At 34.1% G+C, this 26,848-nt stretch overlaps 2 protein-coding genes across 3 annotated transcripts in view; one reads left to right on the top strand and one right to left on the bottom strand.

Annotated features, from left to right (window-relative positions):
• LOC145263896 (hydroxyacylglutathione hydrolase, mitochondrial-like) overlaps positions 1-26,848 on the top strand; it is a 257,028-nt gene that overhangs the window by 168,966 nt on the left and 61,214 nt on the right. The window lies entirely within an intron of this gene.
• Positions 928-20,266, bottom strand: LOC145263892 (uncharacterized). Its single transcript, XM_080120973.1, has 2 exons — positions 19,795-20,266; positions 928-5,931 (listed from the first exon to the last, which is right to left on the bottom strand). The coding sequence occupies exon 2, from the start codon at positions 4,497-4,499 to the stop codon at positions 3,600-3,602; it is 900 nt and encodes a 299-aa protein (XP_079977099.1). The 5' UTR covers positions 4,500-5,931; positions 19,795-20,266; the 3' UTR covers positions 928-3,599.

Raw genomic sequence — 26,848 nt, 5'->3', positions numbered from 1 at the left:
CTTGTCGTCTGTCTCTCGTTCCCCGTCTCCGCGTCTCTGTCTTGTTTTTGTTTACCATCTCACTTTTATGGACTTTCGACCTGGTAACCCATAAACCAATTGACGTCATTGACCCATATTTTGACCAGCCCGGCGTTTGCTTTTGGTCTTACCTGCGACCGAATTACGTCATCTCCAGGTCATCCCATTCCCGGTTTCATTTTTGTCGGCCAGGATTTAAGTTCATTCGAACTTTGCTCCATACAACGGTCTGACCCATAAAACGACTTGCGTCATAGGACCAGGTCATCCAATTCCCGGATTCCATTTTTGTTGGCCCAGATTTTGAGTTCATCCGCACCGTGCCTCTCCATAACAAATTACGCTGTTTTGTTTATATAAAGGGTGAAGATGAATCGACCTACATCGTGAGGTTTACAAAGAGACGAAGGTTATAATTTCAAATTTCTAAAAGTATGAAACAAATATGAACATTCGCCCTTGAATAAAGGAAAATATAAAAAACCCAATCTGTTCCTAATTCAAACAAGACCGAGAAGGGAAATGGCAGTAACTGAATAATCCTTATGAGTATACAGTTAAGAGACACGCAAAGGGTTGGGAGGTAACAGGATGCATTAAGTATAACCCTTATCCCTGAGTGGCTTCCGGGCCTTGATAAGTGGTGATCACTGTGTAAAAAAAAAAAGTAGCGGTATTTGCGAAGTTAAGTTTAACCCCTCTTAAATTAACGAAATTAAAACGTGTCTCAAAAGAGGTAAAGGGAAGGAAACACGCGTACAAGTTCATACGGTGCAAAGTGTAATAATTTGCAAAGTGTCGGAAATGAATTCGTTTTCAGATAAACTTGACATGAAACAATAGCCTGCAAAAAAATAAAAGTATAAAATAAAGAGGAGGGGAGCAAAAGAATAAAGTAGAAAGAGGTCTTGTTTAAAATGAAAAGATTTTATTTGCAAATAAGTTGCAAATTATTTTCTTTGCAAGCACTCAAAAATGAAAAACTCCAAGTAACAAAAAAAAAAAAAAATAGCACAAAGAATGGTTCGTAAATTATAGACGTCACTACAACAAAGATTACCATTAAAATGAAAATTAAGAAAGAATACTTTCAAAAATATGCAGACAATTTATGTAATGGAACATACTCAAGTGTTTGAAGATAGGCTTACAGTCATTTGCCTTTTTTAACTGTCAGTTTGAAGGCTTTGAAATTATTCTAAATTTCTTTCTCTCAAAATACGCGCGTATTGTCGCCGAGTATATAAAAATTTTAAGGAAGTGTTCGCCTCGTCGCGACCGGTATTTTCTTCTTGCCGGGTTGTACTTCCAGAAGGAAAGGCTCAGGAATCCTTATAATCAACGGCTGACAATGAAGCATGCGTTCACTCTCCTTGGCGGCAAGGTTCGAAAAGGAAGATTTTCGCGCTTGATTCAGTGACGTCATTCCAAAGGAGCTAGCATTGCTTTTTTTTTATTTAAAACTAATAGTAGTTTCGTCCAAATATCAAAATATACGAACCCAAGTTTAATAAAGGTACAAAAGACAGCAAATGTAACTCATGAACCAGAATAAAAATATAACAAATATGTACATGGAGATATACAATTGTTGGTACAAAAGAATTCCAACAAAAATGGCAGAAAAAACAGACTCCTATGCTTCTTAATAGAGGCTTACCATTATTATTTTTAGTTTACGTCTAAATTGTGATTGTGTTTGAAAGAGAACAGACCAAAGTTAATCTCTAAAAGCAAAAGAGAAAACGTATATTTAACGTGTTAACAAAATACAGTGAAAAATGTTGAGGAAAAAAAACACATTTTGTACAAATTTCAAGTCCAAATAAATCAAATTTCAAAATCTCTGAAAAAATAATTATCAGTTTTCTTAAACAATTTCAATGATACTAAGTAAATAAAAAATACCAAATGAAAAAAAATATGTGTACTTTGTTCAACTAAAACTTGCATACTAAACCAAAAAAGCGATTTACTGCACAAAGAAACGTCTCGCTGAATTGTAAACACAAATCATGTTGATTTTCTCAAAATACGGATCAGAGGAACTGTAATTATTTCGTTTAATTAATTTAATTTTGTTGTAATAAAACAGAAAGTGTTAATTTAATTAGAATATTTTTGAATGCACATCAGTAAGAATTTCTTTATTTTTCCTTAAGAAAAGTTTCATATTTAACTTGGATTTTTTTAAATAATAGTTTTAAATTATGGATGACGTTTGTTTACCAATGTTTTCCTTAGACTTGAAAATAAAACGCTTGTGAAATGGTGTTCAAAAAGTCAATTTTAGAAATTACATTACTCTATTTAATCTGAATTTTTTTTTATTTATTCAAAAATAAGCTAAAAATGTCTTTATTAATGATTAAATAGTATTCAAATTTAAAAGAAAAATTATTATTTATTAATAAAAGTTATAAACTTACTTTTTTTTTCGCCGTTCTGTCCAGTCATACTTTTCAAATTAATCGTTAGAAAAAATCGTACGATTTTTTACTTATTTCTTTCTTACTAGCCTGCGACCTCATTTTTTCAATATTATTTTCAAGATTATAAAATAAAATTTTTACGCTGATGTTTACACGTTTATGCGTACAAGGGAAATATTATAATATTACATTTAAAACTTCCTCAGAAATTGTTATTAAAATCACATGAAATATTTTTTTGCAATTATATTATGTTTTGTGACGATAAAAAGCAATGCTTAATACAGTGATAATATCATTAGTTCGAGGATTTTTTTCGAGTTATATTGATTTCATTAACACAGACTGTAGGGTTTTTATGTAATGTTCCTGAAAGAAATTTTTAAAAACATTTTTAATTGTTGAAATCTACGATGCTTTATTTTCGTAACAAACGCAAAAAAGAATTCATGCTTTTTAAGTACTTGAATCTATAACTTTAGTAAAAGTATTTTTGATTGCATAAATAATAATAATTTCACTAAGATTAAAGAATAATGGATTCATTATATTTTCTGATGGTCAATGAATAAATACTTATTAAAAATTGATAGTTTACTGAATTTTTGTGAATTTATAAGTGGAGGGAGGGATCAAAATGTTTATACATTTTGGGGATCGGTCATTCATTTTGTACGGAATTACAAGATTCCTGTTGTTGAATTAATTCTTCATAACATTTATGTTTGTATCCATCTTTTTATTCGACTATTTAATTACATGTATATTAATTGTTGACGCTGTTCTTTTGCCTTTTCCAAAGACGTACTATCACCACAATACATTATCTATAGTCAGGCGTGACACTACAGATCTCTATAGTAAATGGTTTGGACCTTGTTGTTTGTTTGGATGATCGGGAGTATTTACGCTGATAAGGTATAAATGCAGAAAGTTCATCAACTGGAAGTAGTTGTAAAACGGAGATGCAACATTGTAGCAATAATAAATATTTGCTTTTTTATAGGAAATTAAAAGAAAAACAGTGAAATTGAAGAGGTTAACAAAACAACTCATTTGTAAGAATAAAAATTATTTTTATTTACAGTAAAATAAGATTGAATTAATATGTTTCATAGGTTGTTATTAATTTTGCCCCTTACTGAACTAAACTGAGGTATCCGTCGTGGAAGCTGTAGATGTAGCGTTTGCCGAAGTCGGGGAATATGTATCGGACTTTTGGCAGCATGCCGATTTCGTGCAACATAAAATTTTGAGTTCTTGCCTGAACATCTGTCCGGCAATTATATACATCACAAAGTTAACGGAATAATTAGCATAATTCATGAGATACAATGGTAAATATAGTCTTCCGATAATAGCCCAGACTATCGACATCGGGAATGTTGTACCTAGAAAGATCAAGTTTATAGCCAGGGCTATCCGAATACTGTTATTACGTTTAGTCGTAGCGGTGCTAGGTCCAAGCTTCGGTCGGCGACACAGGGTGTACGTGATTACGACATTTGATACTATCATAATGATAGCCGGTATGTAACTACAGACTCCAAAGTTTACCATGTAGTAGATTTTGTCAACCGTACACTTGCCTTTGACGGCGGTCCATCCCATGGCTATTGGGATGTTAATGACGGCCACTAGACCTATAGTGAGACAGAGGGCAATTGTAGTTCCACGTTGCGGGCGTATCATATGAGGCCGGACAATGTACAACAAACGTTCAATCGTAATGGCCACTGTGATCCAGGAGGAGCAGTCGATAACAAAGAAACCACTATAAAGAAGTAATCGACATTGCATTGTTGATCGAGGTTTAGACTTGCTTCCTAGGCTAATGATGGCCAATGCAGGCGCAAGAGTTAGGTATAGAACGAGCAGATCAAAAATGGCCAGAGCGATTAGATAGGGGCGGATCTTTAGGCGGTGCAGAGCACTACGTCTGAGGATGATTAAAGATGTGATGTTACCCACCGTACCAAGCACTAGGAAGAAGAGCCCAAACACGATGAAAACGTAGACAGAAACGGGATCATTAGCAATAGACATTATCTTTTATTTATTATTTTACTAATGAGCCACCACTTGTTCACGCCAAAAAGCCACTCGATGATAAGGTTTAATGAGATGGGTGGATGTTTAGTTGAAACGATGAAGAATATTATGAGACGATTAAAAATGATGAATGGAATGAATAAAATTTGATTACTTATGGGTCGGTTAAAAATACTGCCCTTTTTCCAACATTATTACAACGGTTATCATCTTTAGAATTATAGATTCTCCCGATGCAAAAAATGAGAGTACAAAAGGTTAATTTATTATTTATTTGATATCATTAATTAGCACAATAAAATTTGAATAAAAAAATATTTTTGTAAAACTATCAAAGACCGAGTAGGGATAGCTTCAATTAGACGTCCGCTGGAAGAGTTTAGAGATTGCTAGGGCCTTCGGGTGTGATTATTACCATCCTAATTCCAATAATGGTGTTTTCCTGTGAGAAATAAATTATAAACGACTATTGTAATAATGCAAAATATTTTGCAACGTTATCGAAAGAGGCGGAAATTACTGAAAATCTGGGGAGACTCACTCAGCCTCCAAGAACACCACTGATTATTATAATGATCTGTGTGAAAAAAATGGTGGCGTCTACATCAGATGGTGCCACATGAAAGAGCTGTGAAAGGTCTGGAAAGACCGATGAGAGAGAGAGAGAGAGCACTAGAAGAGTGCGGAGATGATTGGGGTTTTGAGGAAGCTTTTCGATACCTAATCCCAAGGAATACCAATGATCGACGCCAGCAAGAAATCAATGGATGTTGAGATAACATGAAATCACTTTCGCTGGTTATCGAGAGAAGTGGAGAGCACTGGAAATCTGGAGAGACTTGTCATTCAGATTCGAGGAAATACTACAGATTATTATCAATGAACAATAGCTAGTGACGGCCTGTGTGAGAACTCCTAGTGGACAATAATAATAATAATAATAATAATAATAATAATAATAATAATAATAATAATATAGAATTAAAGAGACTTAATTGTTTTAATTATGCAAAAAGAATTCTTAAAAAGTATGTTATAGTTTATGAATTTTCGAATAAAATTAGAATGTAATGTGTAGTGATAGTATGTGACCCAACGGTTCAGAGATCCGTCTAGCTATGTTTAAAAGTAAACTTGTTTTGTGATATAGTAATATTTACTGTCAATCATATAAAGTAGCGCAAGCAACGTTGATCGTTTTAAAGCCATTCATATCCATGAGTTCATTGCCAAGATATTAACAGAGAAATTATCGCTCCAGCTAGGTTCTTAAACGAGAAAGTCTCATGTTTTAAAATGGGCTAATGTAAAGTGACTCCAGAATGAATATCACTGATCAATTGTAGGGGTCTTGAAACTTGAGAGGTTCACTTGACATACGAGACGCACTCGGTCAGTTTTGATGATGTTAGCAGTAACGTTGATTCTGAAAAGAAAAGAGACAAAAGGATACAAACAATAGTAACATTAAAAATAAAAATAGATGTTATAATTAACAAATAATTTCAATTATATATATATATATATATATATATATATATATATATATAATTAGATATCAAAAAAATGTATTTGAAGTAAAAAAAAAAAAAAACACTATTACATAAATACGTGCTATGTCGAAATTAATAAAAATTCCAAAAATTACGAAAAATGATCGAGCAGAAAAAATAAAATTCGTCGAATAATACAGTTTCTTCTATGACAAACTGATTTATCTCCATTGTTTTCAATAACCTTTCGCGATTTAAAAAGAGAAAATTGTGTTCGAACCTATCCGATAATAACGAATTTTTTTTCTAAACAAAGTACTTCTAGCAGATTACGCGATCATTTTTCGTAATTTTTGTAACTTTTACTAATGTCAAGATCATACGTCAGTACGTGATGTTTTTATTTAAAATGTATTTTTATATCCAATTATTAGGTTGAGAAGAAAGTTCTTGCGGAATTTTTAATTTTGATTACATCATTATTGATGATGTATTTTCTTTTCATTATAATACCGTCACCTTATATATCATTTTAAGACCGTTTTTCGCTCTATCTAATCGTTTAAATTACAATCGTTTAAAACAATTATGCCTTCTTTTTAGAACGTTGAATATAAGATGGAAAAAAAAGCAAATTTGCACAATTTTCTTTATTTCAATTTAAGCTGGACCGAAAAACTACTGAAACAGCTTGCGATATCAACGAAATGTTTGGCCAAGGAACTACTACTGAACGTACAGCACAATAATGATTTAAGAAATTTCATGGCAGCAGCGAGAGTTTTGAAAATGATGAGCGTAGTGGTCGGCCATCGGATGTTGACAACGATTAATTAAGATCTTTAGTCGAAGCCAATCCACGCACAACTGTTCGAGAATTCGCTTCTGAATTAGACTAACGTAAACGATGATTTCCAACCACTTTGAGACAGAATCATTAAAGCGAAAAAGTACTGTCAACAAATGGATGAAATGCATCAGAAACTTTGACAACAACATCCAGCATTAGTCAACAGAAAAAGAGTAATTTTCATCCACGACAATGCCCGACGCACGTTACTAAACCGACCTTCCAGAATTTGAACGAATTAGGCTACGAAACTCTGCCTAATCCGCCATACTCTCCAAACCTTTCACCTAACGACTACCATTTTTTCAAGCATCTCGACAACTTTCTGCGTAAGAAATGTTTCAAAGACCTAAGCGATATCAAAAACGCCTTCAGCGACTTCACTGCCACCAGAACACAAGATTTTTACGCTACTGGCATAAATACTCTTGTTTTGCGTTGGCAAACGTGTGTTGATTCTGATGGTGCTTATTTCGATTAATAAATTTTTGTTTGAGCCTAGATATGCTCATCTGAATTTAAGTTTAAAACCGCAAGAAGTTTCTTGTCAATCTGGTATAATGCACAAGCATACCAAAAATTTTGTACGTTTTTTAATATGACTGTAAGGAAATTATCATCATATCGTATGAATCCTAAGATTTTATCCTTGGTATTGATTTTCCTAATTTTTTATAGTCAAAATTCCTTCTTAGAAAGGCATGGTATGTAATGTTGCCAATATCCTAAGTGAAAGTGATTTTTTTTTTTTTTTTTTTTTTTTGTGAAATGAACTGGATTCGAATTTGGAGAACCTAGATCGTCAGTCCGTGTCGTTAATCACTAGACCACCATCACCTCCCACTGAAAAGAAATGGAAACAATAAAGTATTTAAGAAAATAGAAAATAATATTACTTTATTTAAAGTTTTGAAAGAGACTTACTTTATTCGTTAGAGAATTATCCCACTTACTTGATTGAAAATTGAGCAAACCTGACGCACAATGATTTAGAATTAATATGGGAAAACAGAGAAAGCGAATAGACAAACAGATAGACAAACACATTACCGTTATACTAGCTGTCCATGTTCTGGCGTTGCCCGGAAAAGGAAATTAATCCAAGGGATTCCATGAAAGTGCATGATAATTAACTTATTTAAAATGGGTAACTAAATAAGAACTTTATTATTTCAGCAATGTGCGTAAAATGCATTATCATCGTTTAAACGTCCATATTTATAGATTAAGGGGTCCGTTTGTATATATTTATTCATTTACAGAAATAAATCCGATACTTCTGCCTGCATTTTACAAACCGTGCTGAAGTCACGTAACATATGGGAAAGGCGTTTTTAATTTTTTTTTTTTTTTCGAATAATTAAGTTAAAGGAAATATTTATGTTTGTTTTATTAAATTATTTATATATTCATACACTTACACATTCACTTATGCATTTATGAAGTGCACTGAAAAAATAATGTGATTATTTAGAACCCCATTACAAACGTGATGAGGAAGATAGTGTTTTGCAACTATTGCATACTTTCACCTAAGAAATTAATAACAGATGCTGTAAAGCTAAAATTTAACTGGAATATACTTTTTAAGGATTACTGTAGTAAAATAATTACATGATGGATTCTGAGAATACATTTTAACATTAAAAAAGGCACTTTCTACAGGAACGAACATTTCTGTAAAAGTCTGAGGAAGCTACAGACGGCCAAAAAAAAAACGGCCGAGTAGCTGAAACAATACTGTAACTTAACAGAAAGATAGGGTAATAAAAATAAAACGCATATTTGCTCTACATCACTATTGAGCACTTTCTTCAGTTTTTATTAATTACCATTTCTACTATATATATATATATATATATATATATATAACTACCTCATCTACTCACATAAAATTAATATACGAAAGTATAAATTTATGCGTAAACTTTAAGTATTTACTTCAAAAGTGCTCAATACATAGGTAGAACTAATTATATATATATATATATATATGTATATATATATATTTGTATATATCTATATATATATATATATATTTGTATATATATATTTGTATATATATATATCTGTATATATATTTGTATATATGTATATGTATATATATATATTTGTATATATATATTTGTATATATATATTAATATATATATATATATATATTTGTATATATATATATTTGTATACATATATATATTTGTATATATATATATATATTTGTATATATATATATTTGTATATATATATACATTTGTATATATATATATATTTGTATATATATATTAGTATATATATATTTGTATATATATATATATATATATATTTGTATATATATTTGTATATATATTTGTATATATATATATTTGTATATATATTTGTATATATATATATATTTGCATATATATATATATTTGTATATATATATATTTGTATATATATATTTTTCGATATATATATATATTTGTATGCATATATATTTGTATATATATATTTGTATATATATATATTTGTATATAAATATATATTTGTATATATATATATTTGTATATACATATATTTATTTGTATATATATATATATTTGTATATATATATATTTGTATATATATATATTTGTATATATATATATTTGTATATATATATATTTGTATACATATACATTTGTATATACATATATATATTTGAATATATATATATATTTGTATATATATATATTTGTATATATATATATATATTTGTATATATATTTGCATATATATATATTTGTATATACATATATATATATATTTGTATATATATATATATTTGTATATATATATATATTTGTATATATATATATATATATTTGTATATATATATATTTGTATATATATATTTGTATATATATATATTTATATATATATATATTTATATATATATATTTATATATATATATTTGTATATATATACATATTTGTATATATATATTTGTATATATATATATATTTGTATATATATATATATATTTGTATGTATATATTTATATATATATATATTTTTATATATATATATTTGTATATATATATATATATTTGTACATATATATATTTATATATATATATTTGTATATATATATATATATTTGTATATATATTGTATATATATATTTGTATATATATATATTTGTATATATATATATATTTGTATATATATTTGTATATATATATATATTTGTATATACATATATATTTGTATATATATATTTGTATATATATATATATTTGTATATATATATTTGTATATATATATATTTGTATATATATATTTATATATATATATTTATATATATATATATTTATATATATATATTTGTATATATATATATTTGTATATATATATTTGTATATTTATATATTTGTATATTTATATATATTTGTATGTATATATTTATATATATATATTTGTATATATATATATTTGTATATATATATATTTGTATATATATATTTGTACATATATATATTTATATATATATATGTATATATATATATTTGTATATATGTTGTATATATATATTTGTATATATATATTTGTATATATATATTTATATATATATATATTTGTATATATATATATATTTATTTGTATATATATATATTTGCATATATATATATATATTTTATATATATATATATATTTGTATATATATATTTGTATGTATATATATGTTTGTATATATATATGTTTATATATATATATATATATATATATATATATATATAAATATATATGTATATATATATATTATATTATATCATATTTTTATTTTGATTTATTTTTTTACATGGGGTCACCACTTATCAAGGCCCGAAGGCCACTCAGAGATAAGGGCTATTGTGTGTACAGTAATCAATGAGATAGTATTGTAGTAATCATTAGTATTGGGAGTTTTGATAGAGTGTCTTACTTAAGGGGGCGGTTTGTCAAGTGTTTGTTTATATTGGACTTGAAGGCGTCCAAGTTGTAGTCAGGTGGGAAACAGGCAAGCGGCAGAGAGTTCCACTTGCGTGCAGTTCTAAGGAAGAATCTTTGCTCATGGAATCTACGTTTTGATTTAGGTACAGATAAAGAGTGGGGAAAATTAATGACAGTAGTTTCAGCCAGTATTTCTTGTGAAAGATTTGCGAGGGGGAACGAGGGATTGGAGCTCAGACGAGCACCTGCCATGGAAATAACGATAAAACAAAGACAGGCTCGCAACGTCTCTTCTGTGGGAGTGAGGTTGCTGAAAAGAGAAAACGGAATCCCCTTCTAAACCACGAAGTCTATTTTGTACTCTGTCCAGGCAGGATAGGTTGTTTTTAGCAGCTACTGCCCAGATGTGGCAGCACTACTCCATCCTTGGACGTACTTGGCTTTTATACATATAGGGAATTGCATCAGTAGTGAGATATCTTCTGGAGTGGTAGAAGGATCCCACCATTTTCCCAGCGTCCCTGGCAACAGACTTGATTTACGTGTTCCATTTCACATCAGGAGTGAAGGTCAAACTTAGAAGTTTGGCAAAACATGGAGCCTCCCCAAGACGAGAGCCATCCATTTCAATTGATGCCAGATGGGGATCAGAGCGTTGATGATGTAAAGATAGAAGCTTGGTTTTGGATGCATTAAAAGTAACCAGCCACCCCTTCCCCCATTGTACCACGCGATCAGAGGAGAGAGAATTAGAGAGAACTTTGTCATTTACGGCCTTTGATGTGTTGCCATAGATAGTCGTGTTGTTAAGGAATAGCGAGAGAGAGAGAGAGAGAGAGAGAGAAGAAAGAGGTGAATTATAGTGTAAACATATTGACCGGAATAAAAGATCAGCTGATTTGATTGCGTGTGAGTCATGCGATCAGGTTAGCTGAATCGTTGAGATTTGATTTGGACTCAGAAGACAACGGACGGCTTCCCGTTGTCTCCTCCTCTTCACTGGGAGGGGGGACGAATGCTGACGTGTGTAGAAGAAGAACCCACACAGGCCGATTTCACTTTCCACCTTCTGCAGGACATCTGGGAAAAGTGAAATAAACTATAGAACTAATTCCTTGTCTTGGAGTGATTGAATCTTCATCCAAAAACAGGTATCAAGTCTCTCTCCAGGACGAGAAATTCCAGATGGTCCAACATCGAATAAGCAGAGGTAAGTTCTGAAAATACATGTCACTCACACACGATTCCCTTTATGATACAACATAAATATATAATATAACACGTCATCTCTTCTAATCCATTATTAGAGATGACACAACAAGCACTCAACCCTTTATTATAGAGCAACAACGTAACAGTGTCATCAGCATAGATGTCAATGAATGATTTAAGTATGTGTTTTGGGAGATCATTGATGTAGATCAGGAAGAGAGTTGGGCCCAGGATGGGCCCCTGGGGAACTCCAGCATTAATACTGTGGGCCTCTGATTTCTGCCCATCAATCACTACTCTTATGAACCTATCAGAGAGAAATTATTTAATGATTGAGAAAACATTTCCAGTAATACCGTAGCTGGAAATCTTGTGAAGTAGGCCCTTATGCCATACCTTATCAAAGGCCTTTGATATGTCAAGAGCAATTGCCCTGGAAAGGAAACCTTTGTCAAGAGATTCACTAATCTTATGTGATATAACCGTTAGCACATCTGCTGTAGATCTTGCAGAGCAGAAACCATATTGCATGTCACTAAGAAGGTTGTTTCTGTTGAGGTGGTTGACTACTTCTTTATTTAATATGGATTTCAACAACTTACTCATGACACACAGGAGACTTATTGGTCTGTACTGAGAGGGAGATGACTTTTCACCTGAATTCTTAAATAAAGGGCTTTCCAGGGCGTTGGAAAGCACTTCTCCTTAAGGCAATGCTTAAACAGTTTTGTAAGTATGGGGGCAAGTTCTGGTTGGAGTTTTTTCAGCACTATAACTGGAATGCTGTCAGGGCGAGTTGCTTTACTGGAATCAAGGTTCTTGATTAGCTTGACGACATCACGCACAGATATTTTTATGTTGCATAGCGTATTGTCTGTCATAGGAGAAAATACAGGGAGTTGATGGTCTTCGTCGCATAGGGTAGAATTAGCTGCAAAGTTCTTGGCAAATAGTCTGGCCTTGTCTGATGCTGACGAGATGACCTCAGGTCCATTGATGATAGTTGGGATAGAACGCACGCTTCTGTTCAAGATCCTGTTTGCTATTTGCCAGAACTGGTGGGAACGAAGCCGCTGCTTAGCTACTTTGGATTTAACAGACTGAGCATATAGCTCTCTTGCATGTTTTATTACTCTTTTACAGTGGTTGCTGGCAGTCCTGAAAGCAGCTTTAGTCTCAGTACATCTATTACGTTGGTAGCTACGGAAAAGGTGATTTCTGTGCGCGATGGCAGCAGCACATTCACAGGAGAACCATGGCTGGCTTTAAGGTTTTTGTTGGAATTTTTGGATGGTATGAATCGGTCTATGCCTACAATTAACCATTCGGTCAGGTCTGATAGTATAGAGGACACATGCTTTTTAAACATAGAATGCAGAGGTAGGTCAGATATGAATGTACGGAAGCTATCCCAGTCAGCCATAGAGTATCGATATACAGTACAGTGGAGAGGTACGTCTGAAGACTTATTACATTTCATTTTTATCTTAATTGATACAACAGAGTTCTCAGAGGATCCCAGAGGAGATAGAACGGAACATGAACACAGCTCAGGGGAAGTTGAGAGGAAAAGGTCTAGAAGGCTTGCATATTGACTGGGTGTATCGAGCACATGGGTGGGTTCATGAACAATCTGAGTGAGGTCATAGGCAATGGCAAAATCATGACAAAACCTCCCCTATTATATTATATTCAAGCAAATATTATTAAATGCAAAGGAGACACTGCTTTATGATTGTTTTTTATTCATTTTTCGATTTTCAAAATCCAAAATATTAATAAAAGTTCCATAATAGTTACTCTCACAAGTGCTTTCAATTCATCCAAGAATCATCTTCAGGTGTTGAAGTAAAAGTATGAAGGAGCGAAAATGAGAGTTAAAAGTGAAAACTAAAATATACAGTAAACGGCTTTAGGCCATGATAAGTTAAAATATATAGTCCATGAAAAGTCGATCAAAAACATAGGTCGATTAAAAATTCGGGTATTAAAATCAACATAACTGTCCTCCCTGCAATCTTAGAATAAAAATAATATGAAAATAATATTAAAAAATTAAAAATTCTTGAAGCGTCATATATTAGAACCCTTAAATCCACTATAAATGATATTGCATTCGAGAAAAGCAGTAACATTCTAAAATGTCTTGTGAAGTTCGTAGTGGACGGACTTTGTTAACAGTGTCCACGAATTTGCTGATTTTAGTACTTGAATTTTTAATTGACCTATATTTTTTGATTGACTTTTCATCTTTATTAAAAATTATAGAGGTACAGGATACTTTCGGGTGTTAGTATTTGTCTAGCATGGTAGAGAGAGCCCACCTTTCTTGCAGCAGCCCTGACAATGCTTTCAATGTAATTGTTCCAACTCATGTTTCCTGTGAACGTTAGGCCAAGGAGTTTGAAAGATGTACTCTCAGATAAAGAGTCGTTGGCCATTGCTATAGGTGGTAGAGAGGGTTTCTTGTAATTATTGAATGAAACTAGTTTAGTCTTGGCGGCATTGAACGTGACCATCCATTTTTGTCCCCATTCCACTACAGATTGGAGGTCTTCCTCTAGTGTTTCTGCCATTTCTTTAGAAATGTTCTGATTTCATGATTAATTAGTTCGTATTTCAATTGGCGTTTCAATTTTCATTTTTGGTGAAAATTATTCAGATTAATTTTACTATTGTTATTAGTTTTGTATGAATTAAGAAAGAAGAAATTTTATTACAAAACATTGTTTTATATCTACAATTTTATCAGTATGAAAAAAATTTATATTTGCTCAGTAAATGTTTGATAAGGAAAGTTGAGTAATAATGACAAGTGTAATTAATATGCATGTGTTAGTAATATACACATCTTAGTATTTAGTAGCGAGATATCGTATTTGTGTGTTGATAAACATTGTTCTTGTTACTGCGTGTATAGATGTATAGATATAGCAGTTCGTTTCTGTTTGCCTAACTCTTGCTAGTGTATAAGAATGTGTGCGCGAGATAAAGAAGGCTTGTATGTGAGTCATTGAAGGTTCCATTTTCACCTTCTCTGACTAAAGGCCTGGTGGGCGTTGAGCAAACGGTCTTGAGTTCTGTTCACCATGTGACCGGTTAGATAAACCTCTCTTTCTAGCTTTTGGTTGTTTGTTTTATAGAAGATTTAAGTTTGTGTCAGCTGATTACTTTAATATAGACTTGTTACTTTTGGATTTTTAAACGATTATCATTGGTTTAAAATATTTTGAGTTAACACGTTCCTGTGAAAACTTACTGACTTTAGAGGTGACTAAGAGAGTGAATCCAAAAGAAGCGGAAAAAGAAAGAGGCTAAGCTGTTTGAGCCATTTGCTTTTTAATGTTCATTCGCCACAGTTTCACATATATGTTTGTTCCACATCCTCTTTTAATCATATACAATTCTGCTTTAGCTTGGAAAATGTTACAACTGTGAAAATCGATGTCATTGTGTATGCTTTCTGCATCCTAAATTTGATTAAAAAGAAAAAAATAAACTAGAATTGTCTGCAAGGACCTGTGACACAACAGATAAAAGTGCTAAGTGAAAAGCCATCTTGGTGACAGTCTTCTGAAGGTTGATCCTTCGTACAGGCGATTTTAAGAATACAATTATGAATTATTTAAGTAAAACTTCTACCTGGTCATGCTTGATAGAAGGAGTGCAAGTTACCATCACCACCACAACAACAACAAAAACAACAACAATAATAAAATTGGAATCAAGGGGAAGATTGAAACTATACAACAGACAGTAATATTGAAAATCTAAATTCCCATGAAGACAAATAGTCGTTGCCAGTGAGACGTCAATGGTAAGCAGCTGTTGTGATGATGCAAATTCTTTTGAAAAGGTTACTGACAGAGGTGGAGAGTACTGGAAATCTGTGGAAATGTGTTGTCACTCAAATTCAAGGGAATACCACTGGTTGTTATCAATTAGTAATATCAGATGATGGCCTGTGTGAGAACTCTTAGTGAGTACAATAATAATAATAATAATAATAATAATAATAATAATAATAATAATCGGGTTAACATTTTTTTACATGTTGGTGTATTGAATAATGAGTTTCATTTGAAATTCGTTGATAAAATGCACTTTAAGAGGTCAGAGATTACATCAGCTGAAACATTGTAAGAATACCTTTCAAGATGAGAACAGTAGTCGGAATGATCCAAATAATACAAATTATTAATACTAAAAAACAAATCTGAAAAATTAATGGTTCTTACAACTAAGTGAACAGATCTACTACTCCCTTAGGACTCGTGGACTACTGCCCGAGGAACAACAAGGATGTTAGAAAGGAAAAAGAGGGACACACGACTTGCTATACATAGACCAAAATATCTTGAAAGATGCTAAAAGCAGGAAAATTAACTTATCCGTGGCATTGATCGATTACAAGAAGGCCTATGACAGAATCCAAGATGCATGGATAATTGAATGCATAAAAATGTACAAAATATGTGACAAAATTATTAATAGAAATAATAAGAAAGCAATGGAAACATGGAGACTGGAATTGACAGCTGGAGGACAACCCTTGACTGAAATAAGAATATAGAGAGGCATTTTAAAAGGAGACTTGCTATCACCATTACTGTTTGTCATAGCCATGATGCCACTCAGCTATATACTTAAAATATGTAATGCCAGATACAAGTTTACAGGCACAGAACAAAGAATAAACCACCTCATGTGTATGGATGACCTAAAGCTGTTTGCAAAAAACAAAAAGGATCTAAAAAAACTGATAAACACAAATAGAATATTCAGCAAGGACATTCGAATAGAATGTGGGATGGAAAAGTGTGCACTACTGGAGATGAAAGGGGGAAAACTAGGGACATCAGAGGGTATTGAACTGGCCAATCAAGAGGAGATGATAACGCTTGATAAAGATGACACTTACAAATATTTGGATGTTCTGGAAGCAGACACCATCAAATCTAAAGAATTGAAAGAGAAGATTGGAAAAGAGTATATGAGAAGAACAAGAAAACTCTTAGAAACAAAACTATTCAGTAGAAATCTAATTAAAGGAATAAACACCTGAGCAATATCGCTAATACGGTACTCTGAACCATTCATAGGCTGGACCAAGAAGGAACTTAGGCATCTTGATCAGAAGACTAATAAACTAATGATGATGCACAATGCATTACACTCAAAACATGATACCGACCGACTCTATGTGAAAAGGAAAAAAGAGAGAAGAGGACTATTGAATATAGAAGACTGTGTAGAAAGTACAAAAAAGATTTGGAAAAGTGCAAGAGCCAGAACACAGAAAGATTAATCACTGCAGCCAGGGATACCGTCAGAAAGAACAATACAGGATATGATGAAACCAAAGACAAAAAGACAAGAAAAGTGAGAAGAGAAAGTACCATATGGATGATTCATAAGAATGACAAAAGAAGAGAATCATGTAAACACATGGCACAGTAAAGGCACATAAACAGAGAAGCAGAATCTCTACTGACAGCGATTAGAACAAACCACATTAAAACTAAAATAGATAAAACACAGGAAAACAGTAAATGTAGACTTTGTGGACAAAAACAACGAAACAATAAACCACATAATAAGCGAATCTAGCAGCTTAGCCCAAAAAGAATATAAGGACAGGCACGGCCGCATGGAGAAGATAGTGCACTGGGAGCTCTGCAGACGACTGCATCTTGAACGCACAGACAAATGGTTCAGACACAAGCTGAAGACTGCACTTGAAAATGAAAACCACAAAATCCTTTGGGATATGGAGGTACAAACAGATAAACCCATCAGAGCCAGAAGATTGAATGTCATAATAATTAACAAGAAAGAAAGAACCTGTCAAATTGTAGATTTTGCCGACCCAGCAGACAACAGGGTGAAGAGCAAAGAGACAGAAAAACGAAACAAATATGTGGAACTTATCAGAGAACTAAAAGAAATATGGAACCTGAAGAAAATCAACATAATACCAATAATTGTAGGAGCATTAGGAATAGTCACAAAGAACTTGGAAACAAGACTAGGAGAAATCAGAATCAAAGAGAAGGCTCAGACGAGGCAACGGACAGTAATGCTGAAAACTTAAAGAAAACTCTAGAATGCCGAACTTAACCTACAAGAATGACAATCGCCAACCGAACATATAGAAAATGCAACAGAAATAAAACAAAAATAAAATCAAGAAAACTGAAGCTGCGAAGTTGTATACTGATTACTATCTCCCTTTCCCATCTCCTCATTTCCCATCTCTCCCCTCCCTATCTAGCTCCTTATCCCCTCTTTCTCCCCCTGTGCTCATATTTCTCTATTCCTCCCTCAACCCCACCTAAAAAAGAGGAAAGAAAGAAATTGTAGTGCCGGCATCGGCTGGCACTATAACAAATAGTGAGCGAGTCAAAGACGATAGAAAAACTGAGGAGTGAAAGCACTACCAGACCTCCACTAGACAGGTGCGGAGGGTACTGGGACGTTGGGGAAGCTTATTGCCATCCAAATTCTAGTGAAGACAATTGTCATTGCCTGTAAGAAATTAACAGCAAGCAATTGTTGCGATAACGCAAATTTATTTGCAAAAGTTGTCGAAAGAGATGAGGATTACAGGAAATCTGGGGAGACTTGTTGTTACCCAAACTCCAAGGAACACCACCGGTTTTTGTCAGTGAGCAACTTCTGATGATGATCTGTGTAAGAACTCCTAGTGAATGGAATAATAATAATAATAATAATAATAATAATAATAATAAGCTATATTTCTCTTAGTATGTATGTCTATCTATCTCTCTGTCTGTCCGTTCCACTTTTTCTTGGAAACTACTAGACAATCTGGTTGAAATTTTGTATGGACTTTGTTATGATAAGATGCAGCGAACTAAGTATTATGGTATTTTTTATGCACAGTTAGGGATTAATAGTATTTAACGCAGTCATCACAATACCGCATTTACTGTTTGAGTTTTTCATAAACTAATGGTTCAATCTGGCTGAAATTTTGTATGAACTTGAGTTATGATAAAGTACAGCAAAATTATGTGAAAACTAGTCCATATGGGCTATAAATGAAAACCGGTTATATGGAAACTACAACACAAGTAAAACAAAAGATAAAGGAACACTACATCGAACCAAGAAACTGAAATTACAAAATTGCAAGTTAACTCTGTTCCTTCCTTCTACTCCACGCACAAAGATTATAGTGTCGGCATCGAATGGCACTACACCAAATTATCATGAAGAATCAAGAAGGATAGAAAGACCGAGGAGAGAAAGCATTAACCAGACCTCCACTGGATGAGTGCAAAGAGAACTGGGATCTTAGGGAGGCTTGTTGCCACACAAAATTCCAGTGAAGACCAATGATTGTTGCCTGTGAGAAATCAGTGGCAAGCGGCTGCTGCAGTAATGCAAATTCCTTTGCAAAGATTATCGGAAGAAGTGAGGAGTACTGGAAATCTGGGAAGAATTGTTGTCACCCAAACTTTAGAGAACACACCCGGTTGCTGCTAGTACGTAATTTTTGATGATTACATTTGTGAGAACTCCTAGTGAGTACAAATAATAATAATAATAATAAGAAGAAGAAGAATAAGAAGAAGAAGAAGAAGAAGAAGAATCAGTGAGTAATCTCTTACGATGATTTGTGTGAGAACTTGAAACAAAAATTTCAGTAAAAATTGCAATATTACATTTCTATACTGAATAATACGTCTGCGTCTGGTTTTATTGCAGTTACCGAGGATTGTTATCTAAAGAATCACAGCAGAGGGTGAAATACTCACCTTAAATCACTTGCAACCCATCCAGAGTTCTTTGCTCATAATTCAGTAGGTTAATAGAAATAATCCGAGATCTTGGGAAATTAGAATTTTTACGAAATCATAAAAGACGTGGCCGATATTTTTGTGTCACCTTTGAGAGATACTTTTGCATCACCTTTGGCCAATACATTTGCGTCACTTTTGGCTGAGAATTGTGCGTCACCTTTGAGTGATACTGTCTTGATTTAATGCTTCTATATTCAAGTTCCTGCTGCAGCGAATGTTCCTATTATAAGTTGCAAATCTGACTCATGTAGAAAAAATTGAAAATAGCATTACAATTGTTTATCATGTCATTGATCGAATCTAACTGTTCACAAGAGCGAGGTAACGATTGCAGTATCCAGGTTACACTTGATGGCATCATCGAGGGCAGTTTTAGATACAATGACCTACCGAATTATGTTCTGTTTGTTTGCTTCAATTATTGATGGATGTTTCCTGTTAAACAACGGTTTCCAAACATTTCCGTTTCCGTGGGGATGTGAAACGGAGATTATACAAACCTTAACCGGAACTCTTTTAGAAGTCACACACACACTTACATACACGAACACATATATATATATATGCACAAATACATATACATACACACGTGTGTATGTGTATATGTGCGCATATATGCGTGTAAGTGTACGTGTGTGTGACACACACACACATATATACACGCACATACATACATACACACACACACGTGTGTGTGTGTGTGTGTGTGTGTGTGTGTGTGTGTGTGTGTGTGTGTGTGTGTGTGTGTGTGTGTGACTTTTAAACGAGTTCTGATTAAGGTGCGCCATCGGTCGGTCCTGGAATAGAGTTTCCAACATTGAGTGGACGCATCTATTTTCATATTTCTATTTAGTGCCAGCATCACCATAAGATGTTTTATCCGTTAACTTGACGCATTTAAGTTTGAAATTTGTATTTTAAATATGTGGAGATTAAGTAGATGTACTACACTTTAGATGCGTCCAATTATTTCTGTGAAAGGATCTATCCACCGGACGATCTGTCACGTTTAATTTTGTAAATGTAATTTTCATCCATGCAGATTGAATGGACGCATCTTAGTTTCCGAATATTTATATAAGAAGTCTTGTCTGTTATTTGGTCTATTATGCTTGTCTGTAATATCAAATATCATATTAAATAAAAATCATTGTGTTTTATTAGGCTTATAAACGTAAAACATGCATTTCAATCTAAATTTTAAACTATGTCGGAAATTTATCTTGTTTCCAGATGAATTCAACTCGAAGTAACTAACCTGAAAAAAAAAGTTAATCAAGCCCTAGTCCAGCACCTAACAGCTGCTAAACTCCTGACTGACAAACAATATGGATTCAGGCAAGCCCGTTTAACAGCAGATATCTTAACTGTAGTTTCTGAACGTATATACCGTTCATTGGACAAAACAGGGGAGGGTAGAGCGGTGGCCTTTGATATATCTAAGGCTTTTGACAGGGTATGGCACGATGGTCTTCTAAGGAAAATTAGATCATATGGAATCGCTGGAAGAATTCATAATGTAATTAAATCCTTCTTAAGTAAGAGAAAAATCAAAGTTGTCCTCGACGGTCGTACATCCAAACAATATGACATAAATGCGGGAGTACCTCAGGGGTCTATCCTTGGACCTCTATTATTCCTGATATTCATAAATGACCTCCCTGATAAAATTGTTTTGGAGATGGGTATATTTGCCGATGACACCACTCTCTATAACAGATATGAGGGGAAAACAAATGAACACATATCCAAGGAAATGGCAGAAACACTAGAGGATGACCTCCAATCTGTAGTGGAATGGGGACAAAAATTGATGGTCACATTCAATGCTGCTAAGACTAAGCTTGTTTCCTTCAATAACTACAAGAAACCTTCTCTACCACCAATAGCAATGGCCAAGAACACATTGCCTGAAAGTACTTCTTTTAAACTCCTCGGCCTAACGTTTACAGGGAATATGAACTGGAATAGATACATTGAGAGCATTGCCAAGGCTGCTGCAAGGAATGTTGGCTCCCTCTACCGTGCTAGAAAACTACTTACGCCTGACAGTATCCTATACCTCTATAAGGCCACCATTCGCCCATGTATGGAGTACTGTTGTCACATGTGGGCTGGTGCATCTGCTGCTTGTCTCTCGCTCCTGGACAGGGTTCAAAAGAGAGTTGTCAATCTGATAGGTCCTAAACTGTCATCTAGGCTTCAGCCTCTGTCCCATCGACGAGATGTTGCATCCCTCTGCCTGTTCTACAAATACTTTAATGGTGAATGCTCTGACGAACTGCAAACACTTGTACCTCCCCGACGTAACTACCCCCGACAAACCCGACAAGCTACTAAGTCTCATCCCTTTACAGTAGAGATCCCTAGGTGCAAGAAAGCCTTTTACTCCAATAGTTTCTTCCCCAGAACTGCGGGTCTTTGGAACTTCCTTCCGGGATTCTGCTTTCTCAACTGCAATGATATACAGAAGTTCAAGTGTAATGTTAACAAACATCTTTTTACTCATCTCCCTTCATAATGACCCTGATAGTAGCCCCCTGCTTCAAAGTGGCACTGTGCCTTGTTTGGGATGAAAATTGAATAAAAAAAAAATTAAAAAAAGAGTTACTATCTTTAAGAGTGTATCTGAGAAAATAGACCACATCCTGTCTGCACATCCCTCGGCTAACATCCACATCTGTGGTGACTTCAACGCCCATGATGTGGAATGGCTGACCCACTCAAATAAGACAGACGACGAGGGGGAGGTTTTGTCATGATTTTGCCATTGCTTATGACCTCACTCAGATTGTTCGCGAGCCCACCCGTGTGCCCGATACTACAGGTCAATATGCAAGCCTTCTAGACCTTTTTCTCTCAACTTCCCCTGAGCTATGTTCATTCTCCTCTAGGATCCTCTGACCACTCCGTCATATCAGTTAAGATAAAAATGAAATGTAATAAGTCCCTAGACGTACCCCTCCACCGTACTGTATACCGATACTCCATGGCTGACTGGGATAGCTTCCGTACATTCATATCTGATCTACCTCTGCATTCCATGTTTAAAAAGGATGTGTCCTCTATAATATCAGATCTGACCGAATGGTTAATTGTAGGCATAGACCGATTCATACCATCCAAAAAATTCCAACAAAAACCTAACAGCCAGCCATGGTTCACCCCAGAATGTGCTGCTCGTGCACCGAAATCACTTTTTCCATAACTACCAACGTAATAGATGCACTAAGACTAAAGCTGCTTTCAGGAACGCCAGCAACCACTGTAACGTACGTGACGGCATCCCAATTATAGTGTTAAAAAAGCTTCAACCAGAACTTGCTCCCATACTTACAAAACTGTTTAAGCGTTGCCTTAAGGAGAAGTGCTTTCCAACTCCCTGGAAAATCTCATCAGTATGCCCTGTATTTAAGAATTCAGGTGATAAGTCATCTCCCTCTCAGTAGAGACCAATAAGTTTCCTGTGTGTTATGAGTAAGTTGCTGGAATCCATATTAAATAGAGAAATAGTCAATCACCTCAGCAGAAATAACCTTCTTAGTGACACGCAATATGGTTTCCGTTCTGCAAGATCTACAGCAGATGTGCTAACGGTTATATCTCATAGGATTAGAGAATCTCTTGACAAAGATTTCCTTTCTAGGGCAATTGCTCTCGACATATCGAAGGCCTTCGACAAGGTATGGCATCAGGGTCTACTTCACAAGATTTCCAGCTATGGTATAACTGGAAATGTTCTCTCTATCATTAAATCATTTCTCTCTGATAGGCTCATAAGAGTAGTGGTTGATGGACAAAAATTAGAGGTCTGCAGTATTAATGCTGGAGTCTCTCAAGGGTCCATCCTGGGCCCAACTCTCTTCCTGATCTAAATCAATGATCTCCCTAAACACATACTTATGACCATCTACGGCAACACATCAAAGGCTGTAAATGACAAAGTTCTCTTTGATTCTCTCTCCTCTGATCTCGAGCGCGTGGTTCAGTGGGGGAAGACGTGGCTGGTTACCTTTAATGCATCTAAAACCAAACACCTATCGTTACATCATCAATGCTCTGATCCCCATCTGGCATCAATTGAAATGGATGGCTCTCATCTAGGAGAAGCCACATGTTTTGACAAGTTTCTGGGCTTGACCTTTACTCCTGATCTGAAATGGAATATGTACATCAAGTCTGTTGCCAAGGTCGCTGGAAAGATGGTGGGATCCTTCTATCGCTCCAGAAGATATCTCACTACTGATGCAATTCTCTATCTATATAAAAGCCAAGTACGTCCAAGGATGGAATACTGCTGCCATATTTGGGCAGGAGCTGCTAAAATAGCCTATCCTGCCTTGACAGAGTACAAAATAGACTTCGTGGCTTAGTGGGGATGCCCTTTTCTCTTCCCTGCAACCTCTCTCCCACAGGAGACGTTGCGAGCCTATCTTTGTTTTATCGTTATTTCCATGGCAGGTGCTCGTCTGAACTCCATTCTCTGGTCCCCCCCCCTCACCAATCTTTCACGAAAAACACCCGTCTAGCTGAATCCACTGTCAAAAATTTTCCCCACTCTTTATCTGTGCCTAAATCCAAACGTAGATTCCATGAACAACGCTTCTTTCTTAGAACTGCACGCCTGTGGAACTCTGTTCGTCTGCCTGCTTCTCACCTGACTACAACCTGGATGTCTTCACGTCCAATGTAATCAAATTCCTGATGAACCGCCCCCTTGAGTAGACACTTCATTAAATCTTCACACTAATGTACTGTACTTGCAATAACCCTTATCCCTGAGTGGCTTCCGGGCCTTGATAAGTAGTGACCACCGTGTAAAAAAAAAAAATGTTTTGTCTGTCAGTTTTGTCACGCTTGAGTTTGAAATGCCATTTTAATCTAAAGACTTGTATGTTGAATAGGCACATCTGATATTTAATGCGTCCAACAATTTAGATAAGGTGATTTTCTCTTGGGTATTTGATGCGTTCAACAATTTAGATAAGGTGATTTTCTCTTGGTTGGCATGTCACGCTTAATTTTGAAATGACATTTTAATCTAAAGGCTTGCATATTGAATGGACATATTTTAGAGTTGATGCGTCAAACCATCTATATAAGAAGTTGTGTCTGTTGGTCAACACTTGAATTGGAAATGTTCTTATTAATCTAAAGACCTGCATATTGAATGGACGCATGTTAAATTTGATGCGTCCATCAATTTTTACAATAATTCTTATCAGTTTATCAGTATATCACGCTTTAGTTTGAAATAGTAATTTCATCCATATATGAAATAACTCTTCAGATTTAGTTAGGCACTTTCTCGCTCCAAAAAGTATCTGACTCCTAATGGAATCCTCGGAGAGTATATAAGACGGATACGTCCTAAGACGGAGTATTGGCAATACTCAGTATTGCTACCAGATTTGGGAAGTATCGCTCAGAGCACTCTTTATTGCATTAAGAAAGTACAAAATCGATTTTGCAATCTAGTGGATGATAATCAGTTATTTTCCTTTTGTTACAAAAAGGCTTAGTCTTTCTTTATGCTATCTAGTTATTACTACGAGACTGTTTACCTTCAGACTACAACATGTCATTCTTCGATATCCAGAGATATTTGTCATTAACCCTCATAAGTAACTAATATTTATTCATTTCACGAATCATTTCCAATCCTATCATAATAATCTGAATCATTAAATTAACAATCCAGCCAGCTTATTAATTCTTATCTTCAAGTATCGGTGGTCCTTGATAAACTGTGGGACTCAATAGTAAAAAAAAATATACAAAACATTAGTTAAGATTATGTTCTCCGCGATATAAGCGTTGTTTAAAATTTAAACTGAAATACGTATGTTTTATGTTTATAAGCGAAATGCAACGCAAAGATATCTGTTAATAAAATAAACAAATATTTATTTGTGTACACTTTCTTCGGATATTTTTCTCACTTTTTCTTCATCACATGGTGTTAAAATGAAAGAAAATAGCAGTAAAATAGTGCCTGTGTGATTTTCTTTAATGGTGGTGCATTTGAATATTCATGAGATACGCATGAATTAGTTAAATTTGTGTTCTTCGTGATATAAGCATAGTTGTTGGAATTTTTTGTACCAATAATAATGCCCCCCCCCGTTTACATTTATTATTTTTTATCTGGTTCATGTATTTGATTTTTTGTATTTCGTATCTTTTTTGATTCTTAGTTTCGTACACTTTGGGTTTGTATGAAACTCCCTTTAATTTGGAGAAAAGGAAAATGCTAGCTCCGTGATAACGTCATGAGCCCAGCACGAGATTCGCCCTCTTTTGAAATTCCGGCGACGAGGATATTGGACGTTCGTTTCATTGCCCGGCGCTGAAAATGGAATTTTGATGAGCCTCCTTCAAAGAAGAAAACCTGGCAAGAATACCCCGGGCATGCGACGAGGCATGCTTCTGAAAAATATCTACGTGTATATAGTTTTGCACATATTTTTGAAGGAGTGTAATTATTTAAAAAAAAAAGACCTTATTTTACGTGACAAGGAATTTTGGAACCTCCCTCACAGAAGAAAACCCGGCAAGAATACTCCAGACATGCGACGTGGCATGCTTCTGAAATCTATCGGCATGGCTACGGTTTTTTGCTCGCACATGGAGGCAGAGAAAATTCTAAAAGGACTTTAAACGAGAAAAAAAAAAAGAAAAAAAAAGAAAAAGGCACGTGCCTGACTGGGTTTCAATTTGTGAGTACACTCCTAAAATTTACTAGATATGAGAGTGTGATTAGGAAATACTATTTTGCATCTTATTATTGTATACGTTCATGGATACGACATCTTCATTATAAGAACCAGTGTTATTTTTTTCATTAAATGTTACCATGGCGTTTTTTAAATTTAATGCCCGCAAAGGGAAAAATTTGCAATTAATTTTATTGTTAATAAAATCTCTTCTTCGTTTCAAAACAAGACCTTTATATTTTATTCTTTATCCCCCCCCCCTTTTTTACTTCATGCTGTTATTTTTATTTTTT

The sequence above is a fragment of the Euprymna scolopes genome, chromosome 39 (genome assembly GCF_053919585.1).
Source record: "Euprymna scolopes isolate OS-2025 chromosome 39, ASM5391958v1, whole genome shotgun sequence".
In the NCBI taxonomy this organism is placed as follows: Eukaryota; Metazoa; Mollusca; class Cephalopoda; order Sepiida; family Sepiolidae; genus Euprymna; species Euprymna scolopes.
This window is presented reverse-complemented; position numbering and strand designations above follow the sequence as displayed.

Excerpts from the sequence above, each read along its gene's own strand:
- LOC145263892 (XM_080120973.1), bottom strand. The coding sequence starts at position 4,499 with ATGTCTATTGCTAATGATCCCGTTTCTGTCTACGTTTTCATCGTGTTT.